Source organism: Balaenoptera musculus, chromosome 7, assembly GCF_009873245.2.
Source record: "Balaenoptera musculus isolate JJ_BM4_2016_0621 chromosome 7, mBalMus1.pri.v3, whole genome shotgun sequence".
In the NCBI taxonomy this organism is placed as follows: Eukaryota; Metazoa; Chordata; class Mammalia; order Artiodactyla; family Balaenopteridae; genus Balaenoptera; species Balaenoptera musculus.
This window is the reverse complement of record NC_045791.1, coordinates 37,456,477-37,480,095: the sequence shown is the minus strand read 5'-3', so window position 1 is coordinate 37,480,095 and position 23,619 is coordinate 37,456,477. Positions and strand designations below refer to the sequence as shown.

General features: G+C 36.0%; 1 protein-coding gene across 4 annotated transcripts in view; it reads right to left on the bottom strand.

Moving 5' to 3' along the window:
• Positions 1 to 23,619, bottom strand: part of GALNT13 (polypeptide N-acetylgalactosaminyltransferase 13) — a 544,226-nt gene that overhangs the window by 70,631 nt on the left and 449,976 nt on the right. For all 4 annotated transcript variants that reach the window (XM_036856919.1, XM_036856918.1, XM_036856917.1 and 1 more), the window contains exon 10: positions 419 to 558. In XM_036856919.1, coding sequence (XP_036712814.1) covers positions 419 to 558 — 140 coding nt within the window. The remainder of the gene's footprint in view (positions 1 to 418; positions 559 to 23,619) is intronic.

Sequence of the window (23,619 nt, the reverse complement as noted above, 5' to 3'; positions counted from 1 at the left end):
GAGGAACCTAGGGGCAGGACAGGAATAAAGACACAGGCATAGAGAATGGACTTGAGGACATGGGGAGGGGGATTGGTAAGCTGGGACGAAGTGAGAGAGTGGCATGGACATATATACACTACCAAATGTAATATAGATAGCTAGTGGGAAGCAGCCACATAGCACAGGGAGATCAGCTCGGTGCTTTGTGACCACCTAGAGGGGTGAGATAGGGAGGGTGGGAGGGAGATGCAAGAGGGAGGAGATATGGGGATATATGTATATGTATAGCTGATTCACTTTGTTATAAAGCAGAAACTAACACACCATTGTAAAGCAATTATACTCCAATAAAGATGTTAAAAAAATATTGAGCTCCTTAGAAATTGCTCCTTTTGCAAAATATATTTATAACTTAACCAAAATAAATAATTCATACCTCGCCAAGTGAGTAATAACGTCTTGGGATCTGGGAGTCCGGATAGATGTTTTCAAGGTACCAAGAAAAGGGCTTACAGTTCAGATTTTCTCTTAGTGTTCTTCTGACTGACACATCTCCATAATCCACTTTGACAACACCTGCAATTTTGCAGAGAAACACACAAATCAGTTTGTGCTATTTTCATTTCAGCACTGTTTCACTCTGTTTACTTTGCTATCAGTTTTTTTCTCTATAATTAAACTTTCATCAAATTGAACTGCATATGCAGCTGCTACTACACTGATTTTCTTACTATCATCCAATTAGTACATTAAATGGATATTAAAAGGTTTTCCATTGGTTATGACTTTTCAAATGCAAATATTTATCACCAAGTACTTGTACTTCCTAGATTCAATAATTAATCAACTAAGTGTAATTTGGTATTAATTTAGTATCTCATAATCAAAGCTTAATTGAGCTGTGTAATAACGTGGTTGTTTCTCTTTAATAAAAATTTCAGTAGCTCCACTATTTTTATTATTGCTCATATTTTCCCTTTAGTGTCATTTATTCACCACTTGTGGATTTCATGAGAAATTTACATAAATATAGTCCTCACAATGGACGGCACATATGTGTTCTAAATTTTACTTCTTCTTGAATTTTTATTCTATCTAGGTTTACCATAGACCTAATATTTTTTTTATTGATTTTTTTTCCTATCTTATTTTACAAGTTAGCGTAAACCACTTCAAATCCTTGAGTAAGTTAGTAAATATATAAGCATAAAGAAACATAAGTAAATGAAATATACTTACATGTGTATATTAAAATTGCTTAATTGTACTTCATATAATAGACTATATGAATTTAAAATGAATATTTCCATTGAAGATCATAAAAGAATGCTCTGAGAAAAATAACAATGCCACTAAGTTTTATATAAAAGATACGGTGACATGAATTGCTCATTAATATTAAAATGACAATTGAAGTGACTAAATAACTGTGATAAGATGACAATTATTTCTTAGATTATTTTGAAAAGGTCTCTGTTTAACATGTTTAAGACTAGTAAGCAACCAGACTTTAGCACAGGAAAAAAATGGCCCAGTATTTAGTATATTCTGTCCCAACCAAGCAGCAAAGCCAATTAGTCATTTTGTAAGAAAGGAACAACTGTTTAGGAAATTGAAATGTCTGTAACTAATACCATTACTTGGGTCACTATTTTCAAATGAGGCGATACTCTTGAAGCTCAATCACCTGCCCGTCCTTCCCACCCCCCACCACCCCTGTTTCTTTCAGAATTTTTGTTTTCTCAAAATTAAATGTCTTACTGTTGTTAGAAAGCATTCTGCTGTGCTTAAGCAGCCAAACCATTTCCTTCTAAGATAAAATATTGATTTTTCTAGCTAGTGTTTGGATGAAAACAATGTGATCTTTGGGCTTTTTAGACAGATAAATACTTCCCTTCAAAATAATTCTATCCAGAACTTCCAATCTGGAGTGCAGCTTTCAAAAGAAGAGGTTCAAAAACATTTACAAAATAGATCACTAAAAGAATTTCTCTTTGTGTTAAGAGCTACACAAATATATGGTCTTGAAAATCTTATAAAAATATGCTATTGGACCCAGAAAAAAAAGGCACTGCTGCTTCAAAGGACTTAGTTCAACAGTTAGTTTTACGGTTATCGTTTCATTTTCGAGGTGGGCAAATTTACTCAAAGTGGCTTATTTATATATCAGTATGCTCCCTTTTCATCATGTTCAGATTTAGTATTCCTGACTCCAGAATTTTTTCCTAGGAGGCTTTTATGAGCACTTTTCTGATTGGAAGAAAGTTTAAAGGTTCATTTGCATATATTTTACATGAGATAAGAGAAAATGTTAATTGCCCACATCAGATTTTTCAAAGGGTGGTTGGTAGAGAATGATAGAGCTTATTGAGATTACCATTAGAAATGCACAAAAATACCATGGACTTAATATTTTGGTAAGCATTGCTTTCCCCCTCTGTATGGATATTTTCCTACTTAGAGGTAAGATATTCAGTATTATGTAAGACACAGAAGTGCTCACCAAACTTTCATCAATTCCTCCACATTTCTCAGAATGCTGCAGTTAGGCAAGGACATCTGACTGGTTCTGACCAATGTCCCTCTGGTTGTAAGAATAGAAGGACTTGTACGAGACTCGTCAGCTCTTTTCCTCTGCCACAGGCCTCATACTCCTGTGTGTGCAGCTACAAGATGGTGAGACCTTTGTTAGTGTCAATGAGTGACTATGAAACAGAGTCTGAATTAGATTATTCATTTCCATGGCTTAAAATACCTTCTCACTTGTTTCCTAAACTATTGCCAACCCAAACCTCTCTGAAGTAGTTTATCCCATTGTTTACCCAGCAGTTTTACTGGGATTTCTAATAGGTGTGTCAAATTTGACATGTCCAAAAAGGTCCTCTTGATTTCCCACATGATCCATCTTCAAGGTTCTACATTTCAGTAAGTAGCACAAATATCCACCCATTTTCTCAAGGCAAAAACACGGGAGTATTCCTTTTATCTCGCACACACTTTCAATTCATTAGCAATTCACAATATGGATCTTTCTACTTACTGTGGGGTTACATCCTGAAAAACCCATCATAAGTTGAAAATATCGTTAAGTCAAAAATGCAGTCAATACACCTAACCTACCAAACATCATAGCTGAGCTGAGCCTACCTTAAATGTGCTCGGAACACTTAAATTAGCCTGCAAGGGGGCAAAATCATCTAACATGAATCCAATTTTATAAAAAATTATTGAATATCTCATGTACTTTATTGAATATTGTACTGAAAGTGAAAAACAGAATGATTGAATGGATACGGAATAGCTGAACGTGAAAAACAGAAATGAATGAGTAGGTACGGAATGGTTTTAAGTATATCAGTTGTTCACCCTCCTGACTGCACGCTGACTGGGAGCTGGGGCCGCCTAGCTTCTCAAGAGAGCATCACGCTGCATGTTGCTAGCCAGGAAAAATATCAAAAACTGAAATTTGAGAAGTAGAGTTTCTATTGAATACATATTGCTTTCATGCCATAGTAGAGTCAAAAAATTAAGTTGAATCATCATGAGTCAGGGACTATCTGTATATCCCCAGCCCCTCTACCATCCCCATCACCATCCTCGTCCCACTCTCTCTCATCTCTTGCCTAGACTAGCATTGCCATAGCCTCTTCACTCGTCCTCCTGACATCTTACATTTCTGCATCTATCCTTTATTTACTGTTGCCTGCTCCCTAGGCAATATATTTGAAATATAAATAAAATCATGTGCTCCTCTGCTCCAGAGCTTCCAGTAGTTTTCCATTGTGCTAAAAGTAATTGACAATATCCTAGCCATGGCCAAAGCTTCTTCATGAAATGACTCTGGTTATCTCTCTGAATTAATCACCTATATTCACTTCATTGTAGCAACACTGGCTTTCTCTTTCTCTCTCTTTTTCCCCCCCTGTCTGGAAAGGTATTACCCTGGAACTTAGATGAGTTGTCCTTCACTTTGTCCAAATCTCTGCTCAAACTTTACTCCCTCAGGTTCACCCTGACCTTCCTATCTAAATTGATCACCCTTCCTATCATCCTGGTAATGCTCTATCCCTCTATCCTGCTTAATTATTCTCCAGCATACTTGTTAGTACGTGATATCATATCACAGGTTAATTCTCTCATTGCCTCCCCAACGAAAACTTTGGACAAATTATTTAATCTCTTGAAGCCTAAGGTATTCTGTCTGATGATATCTTGTACGATGTTGTGAATACTAAATAATGTCTGAAAAAGGCATAGTACAGTACGTGGTATATAATAATTACTGAATACATATTATGTATTGTAATGGACACCTGTTGTTTTTGCCTGCCCAACATCCATTCTGCATTTTGGTAAGAGCATTCAAGTTTTCTTTGGGCAACCATCACAGCCCCACTTTCACTTTGTGTGTCTTGGTGACCGCGTTCCCCTTCCTGCCTTTCCAGCTCCACTGGGATCATAGAATAAAGGCATTATCACCAGTGAATCTTGCTGAAGTTCACATTCTGATTCAGGTGGTCTAGAGGTGGGCCTGAGAGTCCGCATACCTAACAAGTTCCCAGGGGATGCTGCTGTGCTCAGGCCAAATTCTGAGTAACACCCAAGACAATCAAAGCAGTCCGTTTCTCAGCCTTACTCAACAACCATCATAATGATTGGCTCAGGATTGGGCACGTGAACTATCCAGGCTAATAAAAGTATACTCTGACAACTTTCTAGGACTGTTAGGAAGTTGAAGCTCTGTTTCTTCTGGAATTACTAGCTATAAAGATGATTAAAGCCTGGAGCTGCTGAGGCTACCATAGAGAGAATGCCTAAGACAGTGAAGCCGATACAGGAGTAAGATAAACATGGAAAGAAAAGCAGGCAACGATAGAGAGCATAAGCCAGGCCAACATTAAGTCAGCAGATATTTATCATCTTCCAGCTATATACAGGGCACAGTTTTCTAATCACTTGGGATACATCAGTGAACAAAAGTATCTTCCTCAATGGAGTTTACATTCTAGGGTAAGGAAACATAAGCAAACAGTAATACATTAGAAGGTGATACGTGCTATGATAAAAATAGAATAGGGTGAGGGAAGAAGGTTGCAATAGAAGGAATCAATGAATTATGATTTTTTTCAAAGGCAACTTACAGGAGTTGCAAGTTTTTAAGGTAAGTTTTTCAATGGGACTTGCACAAATGCTGGAGAAGCTCTGACTGAGTTTCATGATGAGTTAGAATGAAAAGTATTTTAAGTAACTCTACATTTGCAGGTTTGATTAATAGGTAAATGATAACATTTATGGTCAGTTTTATTTAATAACCTGTCATTCATCATTTTAAAATCTATTTCATGGTGGTAATAAATTTAGATACATAGAACAATTATGCTTTAATTCTTTAAATAGATAATAGATAGAAGGTCATAATAATCTCAGTTAAGTTCTTCCCAAGTAGATACCTAATAAGCCTAATAGTTCTGGTTACCTGTAATCAAAGTACCTGATGACAGAATAGCCTGATTATAGACTAAAGTTTAGAGTTTTGTGCATAAGAATACATATTGCAGCATAGCTTAAAGTGGAGAAAAGGGGAAATAATTTCCTTCAATAAGGGAATTCTTAAGTAAATCAATGCTATACCTAACTGACAAAATATAATTGCTGTATTGAAATAATTATGTCTATAAAATATGGGAAAAGTAAATAAAATATAAAGAATTTTTATTACACTGTCATTATAACTGAGTAGAATGAAAATATATGGAACAACAAAAATAACAAAAATAAAAACAGCACATTCCCTTTGCTACTAAAAAATGAGAAAGAAAAAAACGTTAAAAAATCTATTTTTTCCTTAAGCACAAAAGTTAAAACTGTACAGCCAAAGTTTTTTATTTACAATGATATATTAACAATATACTTGCTTATTATAGATAAGTATACATAGTTTCAGCTAAGAATTTTTTGATATTTTCAAAATTCCTTATAAAGAGAAAATCGTCCTTATTTTGTTATTTTCTTTGAAAAATTGTCATCAAAAGCTTTTTGAATAAGGATCTACATTTCTTTCTTCTCAAGTGTAATGAAAAGATCATTTTTAAGCCAACTAGGGATTACTGTGTTCTAGAGTATCTAAGTACTATATTGTGTCAGATGTTTAGCAGATTAGTTGGAATATATTTTTTAATTAAAAAATACTCTTTTAATCTGCCATTTTAATTTTTACCCATTCTTAATTTGCATACAAGTTACCCAGGCTCATAACCGTTCATTAGGAAGTCACTGGATAGAACTATATTAAGAGGCTGATGACCCATGCCAGCTAATAATACACAGTGATTATCTGTTAAATTTATCATTTACTATTATTACTTCAATTTTATTTTAACGGAATAAAAATGAAATAATGAATTGTACAAAGATCACAGCTTCTGCTGAGAGCAGTAGCACATAGAAGAATCAAGTATCAGACAACTTCTCAATTTATTTAAGTCTATCTGATCTTTATAGTCAAAAGTGTGGGCAGGTCAGAAGGTGGCAAAGACGGTGGAGTAGGAAGACCCTGAACTCACCTCCTCCCAGAGACAAACCAAAACTATTTGCATAATAACTATCTATGCAAATGACCAGAAGATTTATTCCAACTGAAGACATAAGGAACCACATAGTATGATATGAGTCATAGACTTAGAGAACGAACTTATGGTTACTGGGTGGGGAGAAGGGATAGATTGAGAGTTTGGGATTAACATGTACACACTGCTATATTTAAAATAGATAACCAACAAGGACCTACTGTATAGCACAGGGAACTCTGCTCAATATTCTGTAATAACCTAAATGGGAAAATAATTTGAAAAAGAATAGATACATGCATATGTATCACTGAATCACTTTGCTGTACACCTGAAACACGATATCGTTAATCAACTATGCTCCGATATAAAATAAAAATAAAAAAAAAAAAAAGAAGGAACCACAATAAGATTAGTAGGAATGATGGAGACACAGTATAGTCAGAATCCAAAACTTCAGGGTTGGCAACCCACAAATGGAAGGGATATCACAATTATAGAGGTTCTCTGCAAGGAATGAGGGGTCTGAGCCCATATTGAGCCACCTAGCCCAGGGATCCTGCACCAGGAAGATGAGCCCCTAGAATGTCTGGCTTTGAAGACTAACAGGGCTTATGTTTAGGAGAGTGGGAAGGCTATAGGAAACAGAGATTTCACTGTTAAAGGGCTCATGCAAAATCTCATACAATCCAAATCAAAGCCCAGAGATGGTAGTTTGAAAGGAGCCTGGGTCAGACCCATTTGCTGATCTTGGAGAGGCAGGAGACAACTGGGTCTCCTTCTGGGGATGAAGAAGGAGATGGCCACTGGAGGCCGCTATTTTTGGGGGATCATTTTACTCCTATAACATTATTGCTGGCAAGTGACATTTTGAAATCCTCCCTCTACCCTGTAAGTGCCAGGGGCCAGCAACAGCCCCAATTCTGCGTGGTATGCAGATAGCTGAGTGGGGACTGGGCCATGCATACCAGCAGGCCAGCACCACTCCCATGACCCCCGGGCCCCACAGTCAGCCATGCTGGGACCCAGCCCATCAGTGGGCTAGCACCAACCCTGGCATCCCTGGTCATCAACCAGTCACTCTAAGACCTGGCCCTGCCCACCAGCAGGCAGAAACCAGCCCTGCACCCCACTGGGCTCTGCAGCCAGCCACTCCAGGACCCAATCCTGCCCACTAGGGGGCCAGCAGCTACCACACCAGGCAAAGCCTGGCAATCAACCTGGCCAGGGACCAGCCCTGCCTATCAGCAAGCCAACAGTAGTCGGCTCTGCCACAGCAGAAGGCAACATGCTGCCACATAGAGCATAAAGAGCACAAAGCTCTAGTGACCAGAGGGGAGTGTGCTGCTGGGCCCCATAGGAAGCCACCTAAATAAGGCCACATTTCAAACATTGGAAGACATAACCTCCCTAACACATAGAAATAAACACAGAAAGTTAGGCAAGATGAGGCTAGAGAGGAATATGTTCCAAACGAAGGAACAAGATAAAACCATAGAAAAAAGCTAAATGAAGTGAAGATAAATAGCCTACCTGACAAAGGCTTAAAGGTAATAATCATAAAGATGTTCAACAAACTTGGGAAAAGAATAGATGAACTTAGAATTTTAACAAAGAGTTAAAAAATATAAAGACGACTCAAAATGCGCTGAAGAGTACAGTAACTGAAATAAAAAAATACACTTGAAGGAATCAACAGTACAGAGATGACACAGAGGACAAGGTCAGTGGACTGAAAGAGGAGTAGAAATCACTGAAGCTGAACAGAGAAAGAAAAAAGTTTTAAATGCTGATAGTTTACGACACCTCTGTGAAAACATCAAGTATACTAACATTTGCATAATAGGAGTCCCAAGAGGAGAAAGGGTAAGGGAACTTATCTGAAGAAATAATAGCAGAAAACTTCCCTAACCTGGGAAACAGACATCTAGATCCAGGAAGCACAGAGAGTCCCAAACAAGATGAACCCAAAGAGGTCCACAGCAAGACAATTTATAATTAAAATGGCAAAAATTAAAGAGAGCATCTTAAAAGCAGCATGAGAAAAGCAACTAGTTACATTTTTAAAGGAAACTCCCATAAAGGCTATCAGTTGACTTTAGCAGAAACATTGCAGGCCAGAAGGGAGTGGCACACTATACTCAAAGTGATGAAAGGAAAACACCTGCAATAAAGAATATTCTACGTGGAAAGGCTATCATTTGACTTGAAGGAGAGATAATGAGTTTTACAGACAAGCAAAAGCTAAAAGAGAAGACCAGAACTAGAAATATGAAAGTTACAAAAGGAAAAATCTCATTGGTAAAGGCAAGCACACAGTAAAAGTAAATCAACCACTTATAAAACTAGTAGGAAGGTTAAAAGACAAAAGTAGTAATATCTATATCCACAATAAGTAATTAAAGGATACATGAAACAAAAAAATGTAAAATATGTCAATAACAAACATGAAGGGGGAGTAAAAATGCAGGTTGTTAAAATGCATTAAAACATAAGAGATCATCAACTTAAAATATTTATATATAAAGGCTGTTATATATGAACTTCATACTAACCACAAATCCAAAGCCTAGAGTAGATACACACCCAAAACAGAAAGGAATTCAAACATAACACTAAACATAGTTATCAAATTGCAAGGGAAGAGAGCAAAAGAAGAAAGGAACAAAAAAGAACTACAAAAACAACCAGAAAACAATTAACAAAATGGCAGTATGTACATACCTATCAGTAATTACCTTAAACGTAAAGTAATTCTTAAATTTTTTCACTTCATGTTTTTTCCTGAAGTCCACTATAGATACTCTCATACATACTTTCTCATTAAATCTCTGTAATATCCCTATCTATTATTGTTATTTTTTGTTTGTTTAAGGATGAAAGAATTGAGACTTTAAAAGGTTAAATAACATGCTCAAGCTTACTTAGAAAATATCAGGAGGAGGATCAGAAGTCATTCACATCCATTTTTCACAGTCCAAGCTCTTGCCCATTCTACTAGAACAACATCGAAAAATTGGAGAAACTTTGAAAAACCTGTACAGAGATATCTTTCCCTGGATAGTGGTACACGACATGGTAATTATCATTCCTTGAAGGATAGGATCCACTTGGCAAATTCTCCCAGTCCTAACAGATCAATGTGATCCAAGATCCAGGACAAACTTGAATTCATAGAAATAAATGATCAGTAATGATATAATTGGGAGTTTTTCTATTGATTTGACAATTAAATACAAGCCAGAAAGTTTCAGTGTGCAATTGAATGATCAACCAAAATATTTCCATAAAATGCTTCATGAATTTTGTACTATCCATTCCTCATTCTGCAGGATGCTGGAGATAACTGTTTCTTCAGTTTCATGACACACATTATTATATCTTCTCTGAAGTAGCAATATATTTTATAATCAATGGCATCTTACAATTGCTCGAGCGCAAAACACATTGTATTGTAACTGATGCTGCTTGAACATGTGCAAACTTGTTTTCCTCTTTGTAGAATAACAAGCCAATTGCAGTTTCAGTAATTAATTAATGCAAATTTAAATCAATAGGCATTTAAATACGTCCTGATTATTGTCTGAAAAACTTTCCTTTGATACTTCTGGTAAGAACAAGAAAGTGCTAAGATGAAAATTTCGTGAATGGTTTTAGGGACTTTAAAGAAAATCCCAGGAATAACAATGTTTTAAGAAAGCCCACATTATCAATCATCTTGATGGTACTGAGAATGACAGTGGATGGAAAACACATACACAGCAGTAAATCTGCATTGAAAAGTGATTCAAAAGAGTCAGCCTCCAAATATGAAGAAGTTGCTTGACCAATTTATTTTGCTTATTTAAAACAAATTCTATGTAGTACAAGAATAACATATGATCAAAAAGCTATCTGGATAGTTTATGTCTGAAAGAGTTCCCGTAATAGGGACAAAATAATTTTAAGTGAAAAGGAAGTGATACATTATACTTAAAGTGGAGACTTTTTCTTAGCAGCAAATAAGAAAATGGTGATCTTTAAATTGATGACAGCTTAAATTAGATGAAATATAGTACTTAAACATTTATTAGCTGGTCATATTTTAATAGAAACAATGAGTTAAAGTCAAATAAGTATCTTTACTACAAGACTTCTCATAACCTTTACTATGTTACAGTGCATTTTGAATATCGAAAGTAATATTTCCCAAATTTAACTGTCCTTTCTGAAAAATTTTGTGACAATAATACTCCATTGAAAACGTTTTGAGAAACATAGCTTTATTGTATTTTCTATGTCTAAGCAAAAAAATTAGTCATTTACAGGACATAAATTGATCCTGTTAGAGAAAAACCTTTGTGGGGGGAAAAATTCTATATGCTTTTCAGATTTTTTCATTAGCAAGTTTCCATTGCAAGATTTTAATTAGGGCTTCCCTGGTGGTGCAGTGGTTGAGAGTCTGCCTGCCGGTGCGGGGGACACGGTTTCGAGCCCTGGTCTGGGAAGATCCCACATGCCGCGGAGCAACAAAGCCCGTGAGCCACAACTACTGAGCCTGTGCGTCTGGAGCCTGTGCTCCGCAACAAGAGAGGCCGCAACAGTGAAAGGCCCGCGCACCGCGATGAAGAGTGGCCCCTGCTTGCCGCAACTAGAGAAAGCCCTCGCACAGAAACGAAGACCCAACACAGCTAAAAATAAATAAATAAATTTATTTTAAAAAGATTTTAATTAAACCGAGACAATGGTAGTAAATACAAACACATATATTCATTGATGGGTGTATTTATGTTCAGTTCCTAGAACAGTACCTGGTGCCAATAGTTATTCTTTAAATATTAGTTGTACTAATCTCTGGCACATGCTCTCTCTTCCCTCTTTTTCATTCCATCTCATTCTCTCTCTCTCACTTTCTCCCATATATGTGTGTGTAAGAAGTATGTCTTGGGAACCCTCCTACACTGTTGGTGGAAATGTAAATTGGTACAGACACTATGGAGAACAGTATGGAGGTTCCTTAAAAAACTAAAAATAGAACTACTCTATGATCCAGCAATCCCACTCCTGGGCATATACCCAGAGAAAACCATAATTCGAAAAGACACATGCACCCCAATGTTCATTGCAGCACAAGAGCCAGGACATGGAAGCAACCTAAATGTCCGTCAACAGAGGAATGGATAAAGAAGATGTGGTACATATATACAATGGAATATTACTCAGCCATAAAAAAGAATGAAAATGCCATTTGCAGCAACATGTTTGGACCAAGAGATTGTCATACTAAGTGAAGTAAGACACAGAAAAACAAATATCATGATATTGCTTATATGTGGAATCTAAAAAAAAGGGTACAAATTAACTTATTTATAAAACAGAAGTAGAGTCGCAGATATAGAAAACAAACTTATGGTTACCAGGGGATAAGGGGGAGGGGGAGGGATAAACTGGGAGATTGGGATTGACATATATACACTACTATAAACAAAATAGATAACTAATAAGAACCTGCTGTATAGCACAGGGAACTCTACTCAGTACTCTGTAATGGCATATATGGGAAAAGAATCTAAAAAAAAAAAAATAGAGTAGATATATGTGTATATATAACTGATTCACTTTGCTGTACACCTGAAACTAACACAACATTGTAAGTCAACTATACTCCAATACAAATTAGAAAAAAGAGAGAAGTATGTCTCTATTTAAGAAGTATGTCTCTATTTGCTTTCATGACTTAGAATTACTACTTAACACTTACTGAAAGTGTTGAGAGAGAGAGGGAGGGGGTGTGGGGAGAGAAATAATTATATACAAAATTTGGCTCCAGAGCATTATCTGGTTTCATTAACAAAGAACATCATTAACAATTTTAAATATTTGAGTGCATTTTCCTAGTCTGTATTTTGTCAGCCTTGTCTGCAAAGCCAATAAGTACATCTAATTATGTTTTTGGATTGTGAGTTATTAGAAAAAAAAAAAACTAATATGGCCCAGGAAGACTAGTGTGAATTGGTTATTACATTTTATAAACTAAAGCAATACCTGAGATTATATTATGGAGCACGTTTCAAACAGAAGAAATACTAAGTACACATAGGCAGTTCTTGATTATTTAGGCTAACAAAATGTAAACCTACAGTGTGTGTGTGTGTGTGTGTGTATATATATATATATATATATATTTCAACAGGAATGACTTCTGTATCTTTTAAATATTTGTTTATTCAGCAAAGGAAAATAATTCTGAATATACGGAGATATGATTAAAGGACATTAAGAACACACCAGTTCACTTAGAGAGAGACTGGTTCTCACTGCCTGGGTTTGAATTCTGCTCTGCAATGTACTAGATGTGTGATATTGAACAATTTATGTAACCTCATAGGGCCTCAGTTTTTTCCTCTATTAGATGGGCATAATAATAGCATCTTCCTTATAGTGTTATTGTGATTATTAAATGAGTTAACAAGTAAAACACTTAAACAGCGCATGATACATAGTAAGTGTTCACTAAATGTTACCTATTATGTTTGCTATTGTTTTATTGTGGATGATTGTTTTAATGTGGATATGGACCTCAAGGGGCACATCATCCAGTCACAGAAGAGTAGGCTAGTAATTCTCTGAGCCTGTGCACTTCTGTTGTGTATCAGATGGAGTGGGAATCAACAACTTTAACATTGGCCCTGATGCCCTTTCAGTGAGAAGCATAGCATACCTCACTTTCAAGACTTCTCAGAATTGCACTCCTACAGGTATCATTTAAGGTCTCAATCCAAGCATTTTTCTAACCCCAAAGTACTAGTAAAATGAAGCTGAAGCTCCACACATCTCTGTACTTATATTTCCCCTACTACGTTTGTGCATTATGGTGATTTTGACACATATGCCACACAAGAAAAACACAATTCCGTAATCATGGTTTTTCAGTTAAGAAGAAAACTACTAAAAACAGTAGGAATTCAGATTAAAAAAGAAAAGAAAAAAACTGTTCTAAGAGAACATATCGATTTCTGTTTTGAAATAAAAATTATAAAAATATTCTCAACCTCCATTGTCAACAACAAAATTTCCCCCTTCTGTCCTGAGCTACTACAAATGAGTGAGCTGAAAAAGGCTAGAGAAGAGCCATTAGTCACCCCAGGGACACTGTGCACTCTTACTATGGAGCAACCCATGACAAAAATTTCAATAAGCATGAGTTTGACTTATGATTGGGGGGAAAGGTAGAGTAACATATTGTTCCTGGGTTTCCCATGCAGTATTTATCTTCTTGTAGCACCAGTCATGTCAAAGACTTGATAGTGAAAGCAAAGCAAAGTTTATTTACTGCATACAAAAGATACAGTTCACAAACCACACTTAATACTGCTTGGTGTGAGAACTTCTCCGCAGTTACCAAGTAAGGGCAACGTTCAGTAATGATGAAAACAGGCCAAGTGTGTCAGCTGTACTATTGTGATGCTAAAATATTCTTCTACATTAGAGTCTAGTACTCCATTACACAGAGAATTCTAAGATGCCTCTCTTCTTTTTTTTTAGAGCTTCGTATTTTTCTTAGGATGTCACTGGTCTAAGTCTATGCTACCATCTAATTCAACAAACCCTCTGGGGGTTTGGGCAGCTGAAGGGGAAGGCAGGATGCCAACATCTTGAAAGGAATAGCATGTGTATAATGTAGTTTTTTGTTTTCTGGTGAAGGTTTGATTTGTCTAAGGGAAAGGAAAATGTTAAGGGAAAGGAAAACGTTAAGGGAAAGGAAAGCATTTTGAATCATACCATAGCTATGGTATTCAAATGCACAAACTCTGAAGAGTATCAGGAGTGTTTCTTAAAATATAAATAAACTTGCAAATGTTGATTTAAGTGTCTCACATTATTTCTCCTGTCCTTTGACTTTGCTTGTTGCAAATAGGTTAAAACCTCAACATCATTGGTCAGAAAATAAAGGAGGTAGTTACTGAAAACTCAGGGAAAAAATTTCAATGCAGTAAATATTTACTGATTAAGAACGGTATAAAATCACAAAATTGCATCAAAATTTTAACTGAGTTAGAACTGACCTTTCATAGATGAAAAAATCCTAAGGCTCAGAAAGCTAATTGGACCTGCATGAAGTAGCACAGCTGATAAGTGAAAGGGCTTGGAACCTAGGTCTCTCGACTTCAGTTCAGTGCTTTTAACATGTTTCTTCACCCAATATGTTCTCATTGTTTCTCTCTCTGTGTTATATACTGTACTGGGTGATAGAAATAAAGTGTTGAACAAAAACTACATACAGTTTCTTCCCTCACGGCTTAGTCAGTAGTTAATCAAATAACCAACACAAATGAAAATTACCAAATGTAAAATTACAAATGTATCTGAGATATGTTCAGAGTATAAAAGCATAGAATAGGCAGCTGATCCTAGCTGGTGGTTAGGGAGGAGAGGTCAGGAAGGCTTCTCCAAGGAAGTGATCATTGAGCTGAAATGTTAATCAACTATGGGTGGGGTGAGATGGAGAGTGAATTGGATGGGCATTACACAAAATGCCATCTGGTTTTATTTTTTAGGAATATTTAGGGAAATAAAAGTTGTGTGGCTATTACCAAGAATCATGCTTTATTTCTGTATTATTTTCTGTGACAAACAGACTCTAAAACGGCCTTGATTGCCCCCACTTTCTGGAATTCAGGCCCCTGTTGTGGTCCCTTTTCCTTGAGTGTGGGCAGAACCTGTGACTTGCTTCTAACAGAATATGACAAAGGTGAGGGGATGTCACTAAGGTGATGATGTTACATTAAGATCGTAACTTACACCTTGCTGGCAAGATGTCTCCCTTATTGGCTTTGGTGAATTAAGCTGCTGTCTCCCTTATTGGCTTTGGTGAATTAAGCTGATTTGTTGCTGTCTCCCTTATTGGCTTTGGTGAATTAAGCTGCCTTGTTGTAAGCTGCAATATGCAACTCTCTCAATGGAGAGGCATGAAACTGCTGGCATAACCAGCAAGGAACTGAACCCCTCACTTTGACAATCTGCAAGGAGCTAAATTCTGAAAACAATCGTGAACTTGGAAGCGGATCCTTCCCCAGTTGGGCTTTGAGTGAAACAGCAGACCTGGCTGAGATGTTGATTGCAGCCATGTGAGAGGCCCTGAAGCAGAGGACCCCATTAGGCCTTGCCCAGACTCCTGACCCACAGGACATGTGAGACAATAAAATGTGTGTGGTTTTAAGCCACTAGGTTTGTGGTAAGTTATTACACATCAATAGATAGTCCATTGCCTTTTTGTGTCATTTTAGACTGTATCTGAAATGTTTTCTTTATCTATCATCTTATAAAAACTTCCTAGAAAACTACGAAAACCTAAAAAAAAAAACTAGGGGAGAATATTTTGAAATTATTTAGATAATCATTTACTTCTTAATATATACATTTAAAAAGTCTTTTAAAGTTGAACATCTGGAAGTATTAATACATGATCCATTTAAGAATACATAAAGAAAGATATTCTAACACCATTTTTCTGAAATATCGTACTGGAGTCTTAAAAGGATTAGGCTGAAAACTAGAGCAACAGAAACTTAGATGACTAATTACAGTATTGCATGTGTGAATGATCCACCTGACTATGAATTCCAGATCCACCACATACTAGCCATATGACCTTGAATAAACTACTTTACTTGTATAAGGTATAATAGAGGTAATAATTGTAACTACTTCATGGAATCATTGTGAAAAAATAAATGAGATATTGTATACAAAGTACCCTGGCACAAAGTGAGAGCTCAAATATTTTAACTATTGTTATGTCAGAAAATTATAAATGGCTTTTGTTCAGTTATATAAACTTTGCAGTAAAGTATTTCATAACCTAATAATAGATTACAGTCTTATTTATTCCACTTTTTGAATTTTTAGATACAAATGGGAAATTTTTTTAATATAATTGCATTCCTTCTGCTGGCTTGGAAAAATTTTAAAGCAATTTTCAGTGATTTGAGTCATGGATTAAGATATTTGCTAATTCAGATAATAGTTATTAGTTATTAATACTTTCACAGGGCTCACCAATCTTAATCCCTTTAATCTTTTTTAGGTAGTCTTCAATCTTGTATTTTTTTTCCTTCCCAATGTTCAGTGTTTGCTGAGTTAAATACTCTGCAAGGCAGTATTACCAAATTCATCACAAATTTTTAAGAACATTAAAATTGTATGGTTACTTACTATATGGTATAATTATAGACTTCTGCTTGACAATAAACCAATGCTGTTTCAACATTTACAGAATACAGACACTACAGGACTTATGTAATATTAGGTAATTAAGTAATATTCAGTAATTATTAACACATCAGTATGCTTTTACATTTAAATAGTTTCTAGATGATTATTAAAAGTTTCTTTTAGATATACAACATGAGAATCCAACAGGCTTCTAAGGAACTGAAAATGTGGGAGAATATTGACAATGGTAATAGACCAAAGATGAATTACTTTAAAATTATTTACACTAAAGCAATATTTTAACTTTCACTCATAGCTTCATAACCAAGGTCTCTACTCTTAAAGATGGTTAATAGTAACACTAACAAAAGATTAAGAACATTTGATCAAACCTTGTTAATAAAATCCAACTTAAAGCTTTCTTAAAAAGGAGGAAAAGCTACATAGCATTTTGGATGGTGGGTTTATTTTATTAGAACATACTATTAGTCCTTAGCCAATATGACATATGTTTTATTAGCATACACAAATACAAATTTTTCAACTGTCCTGCCAAGATGGGCAAATGACTAAAATTTAGGTGGTTTTGAAAAAAAGTGCTGCTAATGTAGTTTTGTTTTCTGCTTAAAAGAGCTAGGTATCATCTATTAAGCATACATTATGTATTTCCAGCCACATATTATATGTTCTCTGAAATTATTGCTATTATTTTGGTTCCATTTTATATAGCATAACAAGAAATCTTCATGAGACTGGGCATTTAACATTTTTTTTAAGTCACAGTTTATCAAATTTTAAGTGCAGAGAGAAGATTCTTAATTATGTAAGACAAAGTAATTATGGTTAATCAGAGAAAAACTCTTTGACATTGTAATACATGACTTTAAATACATGCCTTTGTAATACACGAAATTGTTGCAACCAACCTGCCCTCTGCATTGTTTAACATAGAAAAACGGAAATGCAATTTTTATGCATGTGTAAACTACATTAGATTTGGCACCTACAACAGAGAAGCTGAATAATTGTTTTGAAGTAACTTTCCTAGAGTTCAGGCTTTCTTATGAGAAGGAAGCTCATGAAGAAGACATTCTAACATATTAGTTATAATACACTTCTAGACTGTCTCAAGAGAAGAGGCACAAAGCAGCACATTTCAGGTCATTTGTAAGATAGCCAGCCAGGAGGGCACAGTAACATCTGGAACAAATAATCAATTTTAATCTGAACGTTGAGCAAGTATCCTGCTATGATTGCTGTGAGCTTCTTGAACGGGGATTGAATGTAAGTGTGGTATATAGGGATAGGATTCTCTTACAGAGAATTGGTGTTCCCTGCGTCAGTTCCCTGGACAGGAAACTGGAGGTGAAATGGTCATGGGGTCTGAAATTTGAGTAGTCTGCTTGGGTTTAAGGGTAATCCCAGATGATGGGGGTCATAGGTACCTGGTCATGGGGAGGTAGGTCAGAATAACCCAGCTAAAATGGAATGCACCTCAAAAGGCTGGCATGTCCTTAGAGACCCCTGAGCTTCATTCCAGCAGGAGTCCACTGTGCCAGGATGGTCAAATCACTAAAGTTTTTCCGTGAGGCCTTTCTTGACCACCCTATCTAAAATGGCATGGCCATTCCGCTTAGTCCCCTTTCATTATCCACTAATTTCCTTAGCTACTATCATAATCACACATACTATTTACTTATCTCATTTATTGTCTGTCTTCATGCTACAAGGTAAGCTCATAAAAATAATATCTTTGTCTGTTTCTTGTGCTTCTACATCCTCAGGACCTAGAAGAATGCCTGGCACATATTAAATAATGAATGTTTGTTAAGTGAATGAGTGAATGAACTATTACTTTTAAGTCAGAGGAACTACATCTGTATAACTTCATTTTATTTCCTTTTTAAAGTCTCTTTTAAATAATTTAATGTTAATGCATAGACTAAAGCTACAGAGTGATTCTTCCTTTATTGTTAAATTTAGAAGGTCTAGGATTGATTTTGTTAGTGGACCAAGTGCAAAGAAAAGGCTAATCTCTCTCACAAATGCCAAGAAATTATCTGATGTAAAAATAAGATAAAAAAATTCCCAGTGTCACTGGGCATATACCCTGAGAAAACCATAATTCAAAAATAGTCACGTACCACAAAGTTCACTGCAGCTCTATTTACAATAGCCAGGACATGGAAGCAACCTACGTGTCCATCGACAGATGAATGGATAAAAAAGATGTGGCACATATATACAATGGAATATTACTCAGCCATAAAAAGAAATGAAATTGAATTATTTGTAGTGAGGTGGATGGACCTAGAGTCTGTCATACAGAGTGAAGTAAGTCAGAAAGAGAAAAACAAATACTGTATGCTAACACATATATATGGAATCAAAAAAAAATTAAAAAGATTCTGATGAACCTAGGGGCAGGACAGGAATAAAGATGCAGACGTAGGGAATGGACTTGAGGACATGGGGAGGGGGAAGGGTAAGCTGGGACGAAGTGAGAGAGTGGCATGGATATATATACACTACCAAATGGAAAATAGCTAGCTAGTGGGAAGCAGCTGCATAGCACAGGGAGATCAGCTCGATGCTTTGTGACCACCTAGAGGGGAGGAATAGGGAGGGTGGGAGGGAGACGCAAGAGGGAGGAGATATGGGGATATATGTAGATGTATGTAGATGTATGTAGATGTATAGCTGATTCACTTTGTTATAAAGGAGAAACTAACACAACATTGTAAAGCAATTATACTCCAATGAAGATGTAAAAAAATAATTCTTCTTAATAAGCATGTTCACTCACACTCCCACATGAACATGTACATTTACATGCATGTATTAGCATATGCATACACATATATCATTCATGAGAAGCTCATGAAACCCACACACCTGCAGAAGGACAAATTAGTTAAGACATACATGACACAGGACTTCCCTGGTGGCAGAGAAGTTAAGAATCCGCCTGCCAACACAGGGGACACGGGTTCAAGCCCTGGTCCGGGAAGATCCCACGTGCCGCGGAGCAACTAAACCCGTGTGCCACAACTACTGAGCCTGCGCTCTAGAGCCCACGAGCCACAACTACTGAAGCCTGCGCACTCTAGAGCCTGTGCTCCGCAACAAGAGAAGCCACTGCAATGAGAAGCCTGCGCACTACAATCAAGAGTAGCCCCCGCTCACCACAACTAGAGAAAGCCTGTGTGCAGTAACAAAGACCCAAAGCAGCCAAAAATAAATAAATAAATAAATTTATTTTAAAAAAAAGACATACATGAGATAGGTCTATTAGTATAGTAGAATTAAAAAAAATTATTTTGGTGTCTGGGAACACATGTTTAATATAAATATTTGACTTAATATAAATAAGATATATATGTTTGGTTTTTAAAAATTTCAATTGATCTTTTTACATATGAAAAAACAATAGGTTTTGTATTTTAAAAAATTAAGCTTTATTAAAATACTTACAAAGTTTAAAAAAAAAAATCCCAGTGTCAATCAACGTGAGTCACAGATATGTGAAGAGGTTGGTCACAAAAAAAGACAACAGAACACAGAAAAATCAAAAAGAGGAAGCCACAGGAGTAAAAGAGGTCCTTACTAAAGAGGAACTACTATTACATCATTTTATAATTTAATATCTGTTACATATACTTACCAAGCTAATATATGTAAACATAAACTATTTACATTGCCTATTATTCTCAGCAAATCATTTCACTGTCTTCAAAAGTACTATTTTAGGAAATCCTGCAGGTACATTTAAGGTCCTATCTTGACTGGGTCAATCCTAACATTCTAGTATATTCCAGCTTCTGGTGCTAGGAGTATTCAAAATGAAGTCTATAGCAACCCTAACAGAATTCTACTTTCCCAAGATTTATTATTTTCTAGGTATAAAATTTATATTCACTACTTTAGAAGGGAAGGAATTAGTTAAAGCCATAGAGAACCCATCTGGGAATCCTTAGATATTTGTTGTAACTTAGGAGACAGATATTAAGATTTTTCTGCTTTATTTCTTCAATCTGGCCTCATAGGACAATGGAAAACCCACAAACAAGACTGTCTTCAATATCTATGAGTTTGAAGTAAAAAAAAATTGTCATGGTTTTAAAATTTTGTCTATTTTTTCATATAATGCCCATAGTTATAAATGGACATTAATCTGCCAATTCCTGCTTATTTTTATTCAGTGTAAAAGATATTCAGTATGACTTTGACATAAATTGGGATTACAAGTTCATGAGAGTTCAGTAAGACCAGACACCCAAAAGTTATGCTGCACCCACATCTTCATTCTGTTACATAATTTGTTTTAAATAAAACTCTAAACTCTTACATTCTTTTTAAGAATCCAACTCTACCGAGGAAAAAATGATCTTTACCTCTTCGTACTGACTCAGTGAAAGATTACAGAAAAGAAATATTACATGAATTATCTTAAACTGTATATATACCCTCTAGTGTACTTCAAAGTATGTCCCCAAAAGATTCCTGCTATTATCTAACTGGGTGATGCAACATATGAACAAGATGGTATGTCATTAAGTAGCATTAGCTGAACTCAAAGTAGGGGCACTCTAATGAAGATGAGATTTGTTCATGAAAAGATAATTTTCAGAAATGAAAAAAAGTGAAGTGACTGTCTGTATAAATAAAACGCCTCATTTTTTCCAATCATCTTGATATTGCAGGAAAGGTTATTTTTATTATGAATTTTCTTAATAAATATAAGTTTTGTTGATTATATTACTGCTCCATATCACTTTTTCCAAGTGAAAAGAGAGGCAAGTTATATATTTCTTTTGACTCCTTTGTGTGACATAAAGTGGGGTTTATATTTTGTAAAAGCTGAATGTATTCATTAACAGATAGATTCTTCAAATAAAATGCAAGTTAAAAGAATTATGAAACCTCTAAGTGGACATGGCAGGTTATGCATGGCCAACACCAGAAGAAAATCTGCTGTGGACTCTCATACTCTTTATTGCTCAAAGAATCCAGTAGATGGAAGCCTTTCCCTTTTAAAACTCAAACTGCTTCCAAAGCTTGCAGTTGGACTTGCTATTCCTGCTGAAAGAGTAGCTGGAAATAGCTGGGGAAAAAAAGCACTTGCTCTCCTGAGAGCATGTCAGAAAGACCACAATTTACCTGCTTTGTAAGTGGTTTGAAAATTTCATTATCAAAGTCAAGTTGTTTTGACCCCTATGAGCTGAATGAGAAAGGAAAGAATAAATAAATCGTTGACTCCTGAAGCCGGGCTCTTGGTGGCTGCAATCTTGCTTGTCTTCCTGCATTAGTGTCCACATTCTTGTTGCCCTTTCTCAGTGATACATTCCTTAGGCTAGTGGTTACATCTGTTTCCTTACATTAGAGTTCTTTTGGAGCAATCTGAGCAGAGAAAGACATTCTGAATTAGGCTTTCTGGGATGAGCAAAGTGTTCTCCTGAGGGGTGAGGCTCGTGGGCGTGGCCACACAGTGTTTGCTCTTTGTCCCTGTTTATGGCCTCTTTCTGCCTTTCTTAGGCTGGTCACCTCTGCCTTCTTACCAGAGTCCTGAGCATTATCTCTGAGAACATCCGTAGATTATCCTTACACTTGACTGTCCAGGGAATGAATGATTGCATTCTAAATAATTGATCAGATTTAATTATTAGATGAATTAAATCACTATTAGTCTATTAGGTTGCTCTCTGTCTCTTTGAAAGATATGAAAAACCAGGGTAGTTTAAAAAGTCTCCCCAAAAAAAAAATTTAAAAAAAATAAATAAATAAAAAATAAAAAGTCTGGGTTTGGGGCATTCCAATGTACAGTCTAAGCTGGGTATTTTTTTTTTTTTTTTTCAGTTCAAATCTCAATATGGAATTTACACTTTGACAGAAAAACCACACTTTTCTTTAATTCTAAAGGTGTCATTGAATGGTTTTTCCATGTTTTTATAAGTCGAACTAATGAAACAATTATGTACGGCGGCAACCTCTGCAAGGGCAGCCAGGGTACCTGACATCAGTATCACCCTCTTTCCACTGAACTGCATCACAGTTAGGTATTGGGTCCCCCACTCCCTTTTCGTTACTCAGTTTTGAAGTGTACAGTTGAGCTTTAATTTAGAGCCTTATCTCTGGTAATGGCTTCTAACTGCTCATCACTTTTCCTTGTACTAAGCAAGAGTCATCAGGTCACGTCTCATTGAAAACTCATTTAACCATCTCCTGTATACTTTTAAGGTCAAAAAGGCAATATACTGAATTCAGATGTGAAAAGCAGCAACTACAACAACGTCCCTAGGTTAACAGTATGTAAGTGTCCTTTCTTTAGCAGGAAGAGATCTGGATAAACTATTTGGATGTTGTTTACTGAATACTGGAGCTTCGCCATGTATCTAAAAGGCTCATAGCAATACAGTGAAATAATGTTCCATTTTGCAAAATGGAGGGTTTCATCTCCCAGAGCCCCAATTTCTATACTGCACAAGAGCCAAGAAAGAAGGAAAGAGGAAAAGGGAGGAGGCCAGAAACAAAGATAATACTTTGTTATAACTGGTGAACTGTCTCAGTTGACAAGTCTGGAGGAAGAACTCACAAAAGTCTTTGGGGAGTTATAGCATATCTGAACTCAACTGTCGTCTCACAACTTAAGAGACCAAAACTGGCGCTCAGATGTATGAAATCTGCCTTAAACAAACAAAGCAACTTACACATAAACCACACAGAGCTCTGAATATCTTTGTTGTTACTCACACTCTATTTATAAATCCTTAAAAGTCATCAAAGCAATACTCCTGCCACACTTGTAAACCACTGTTACAAGGCCAAGGTGAGATTCATACCTAAGATGGAAAAGCATTTGCTGTTACCACTCTGTGAT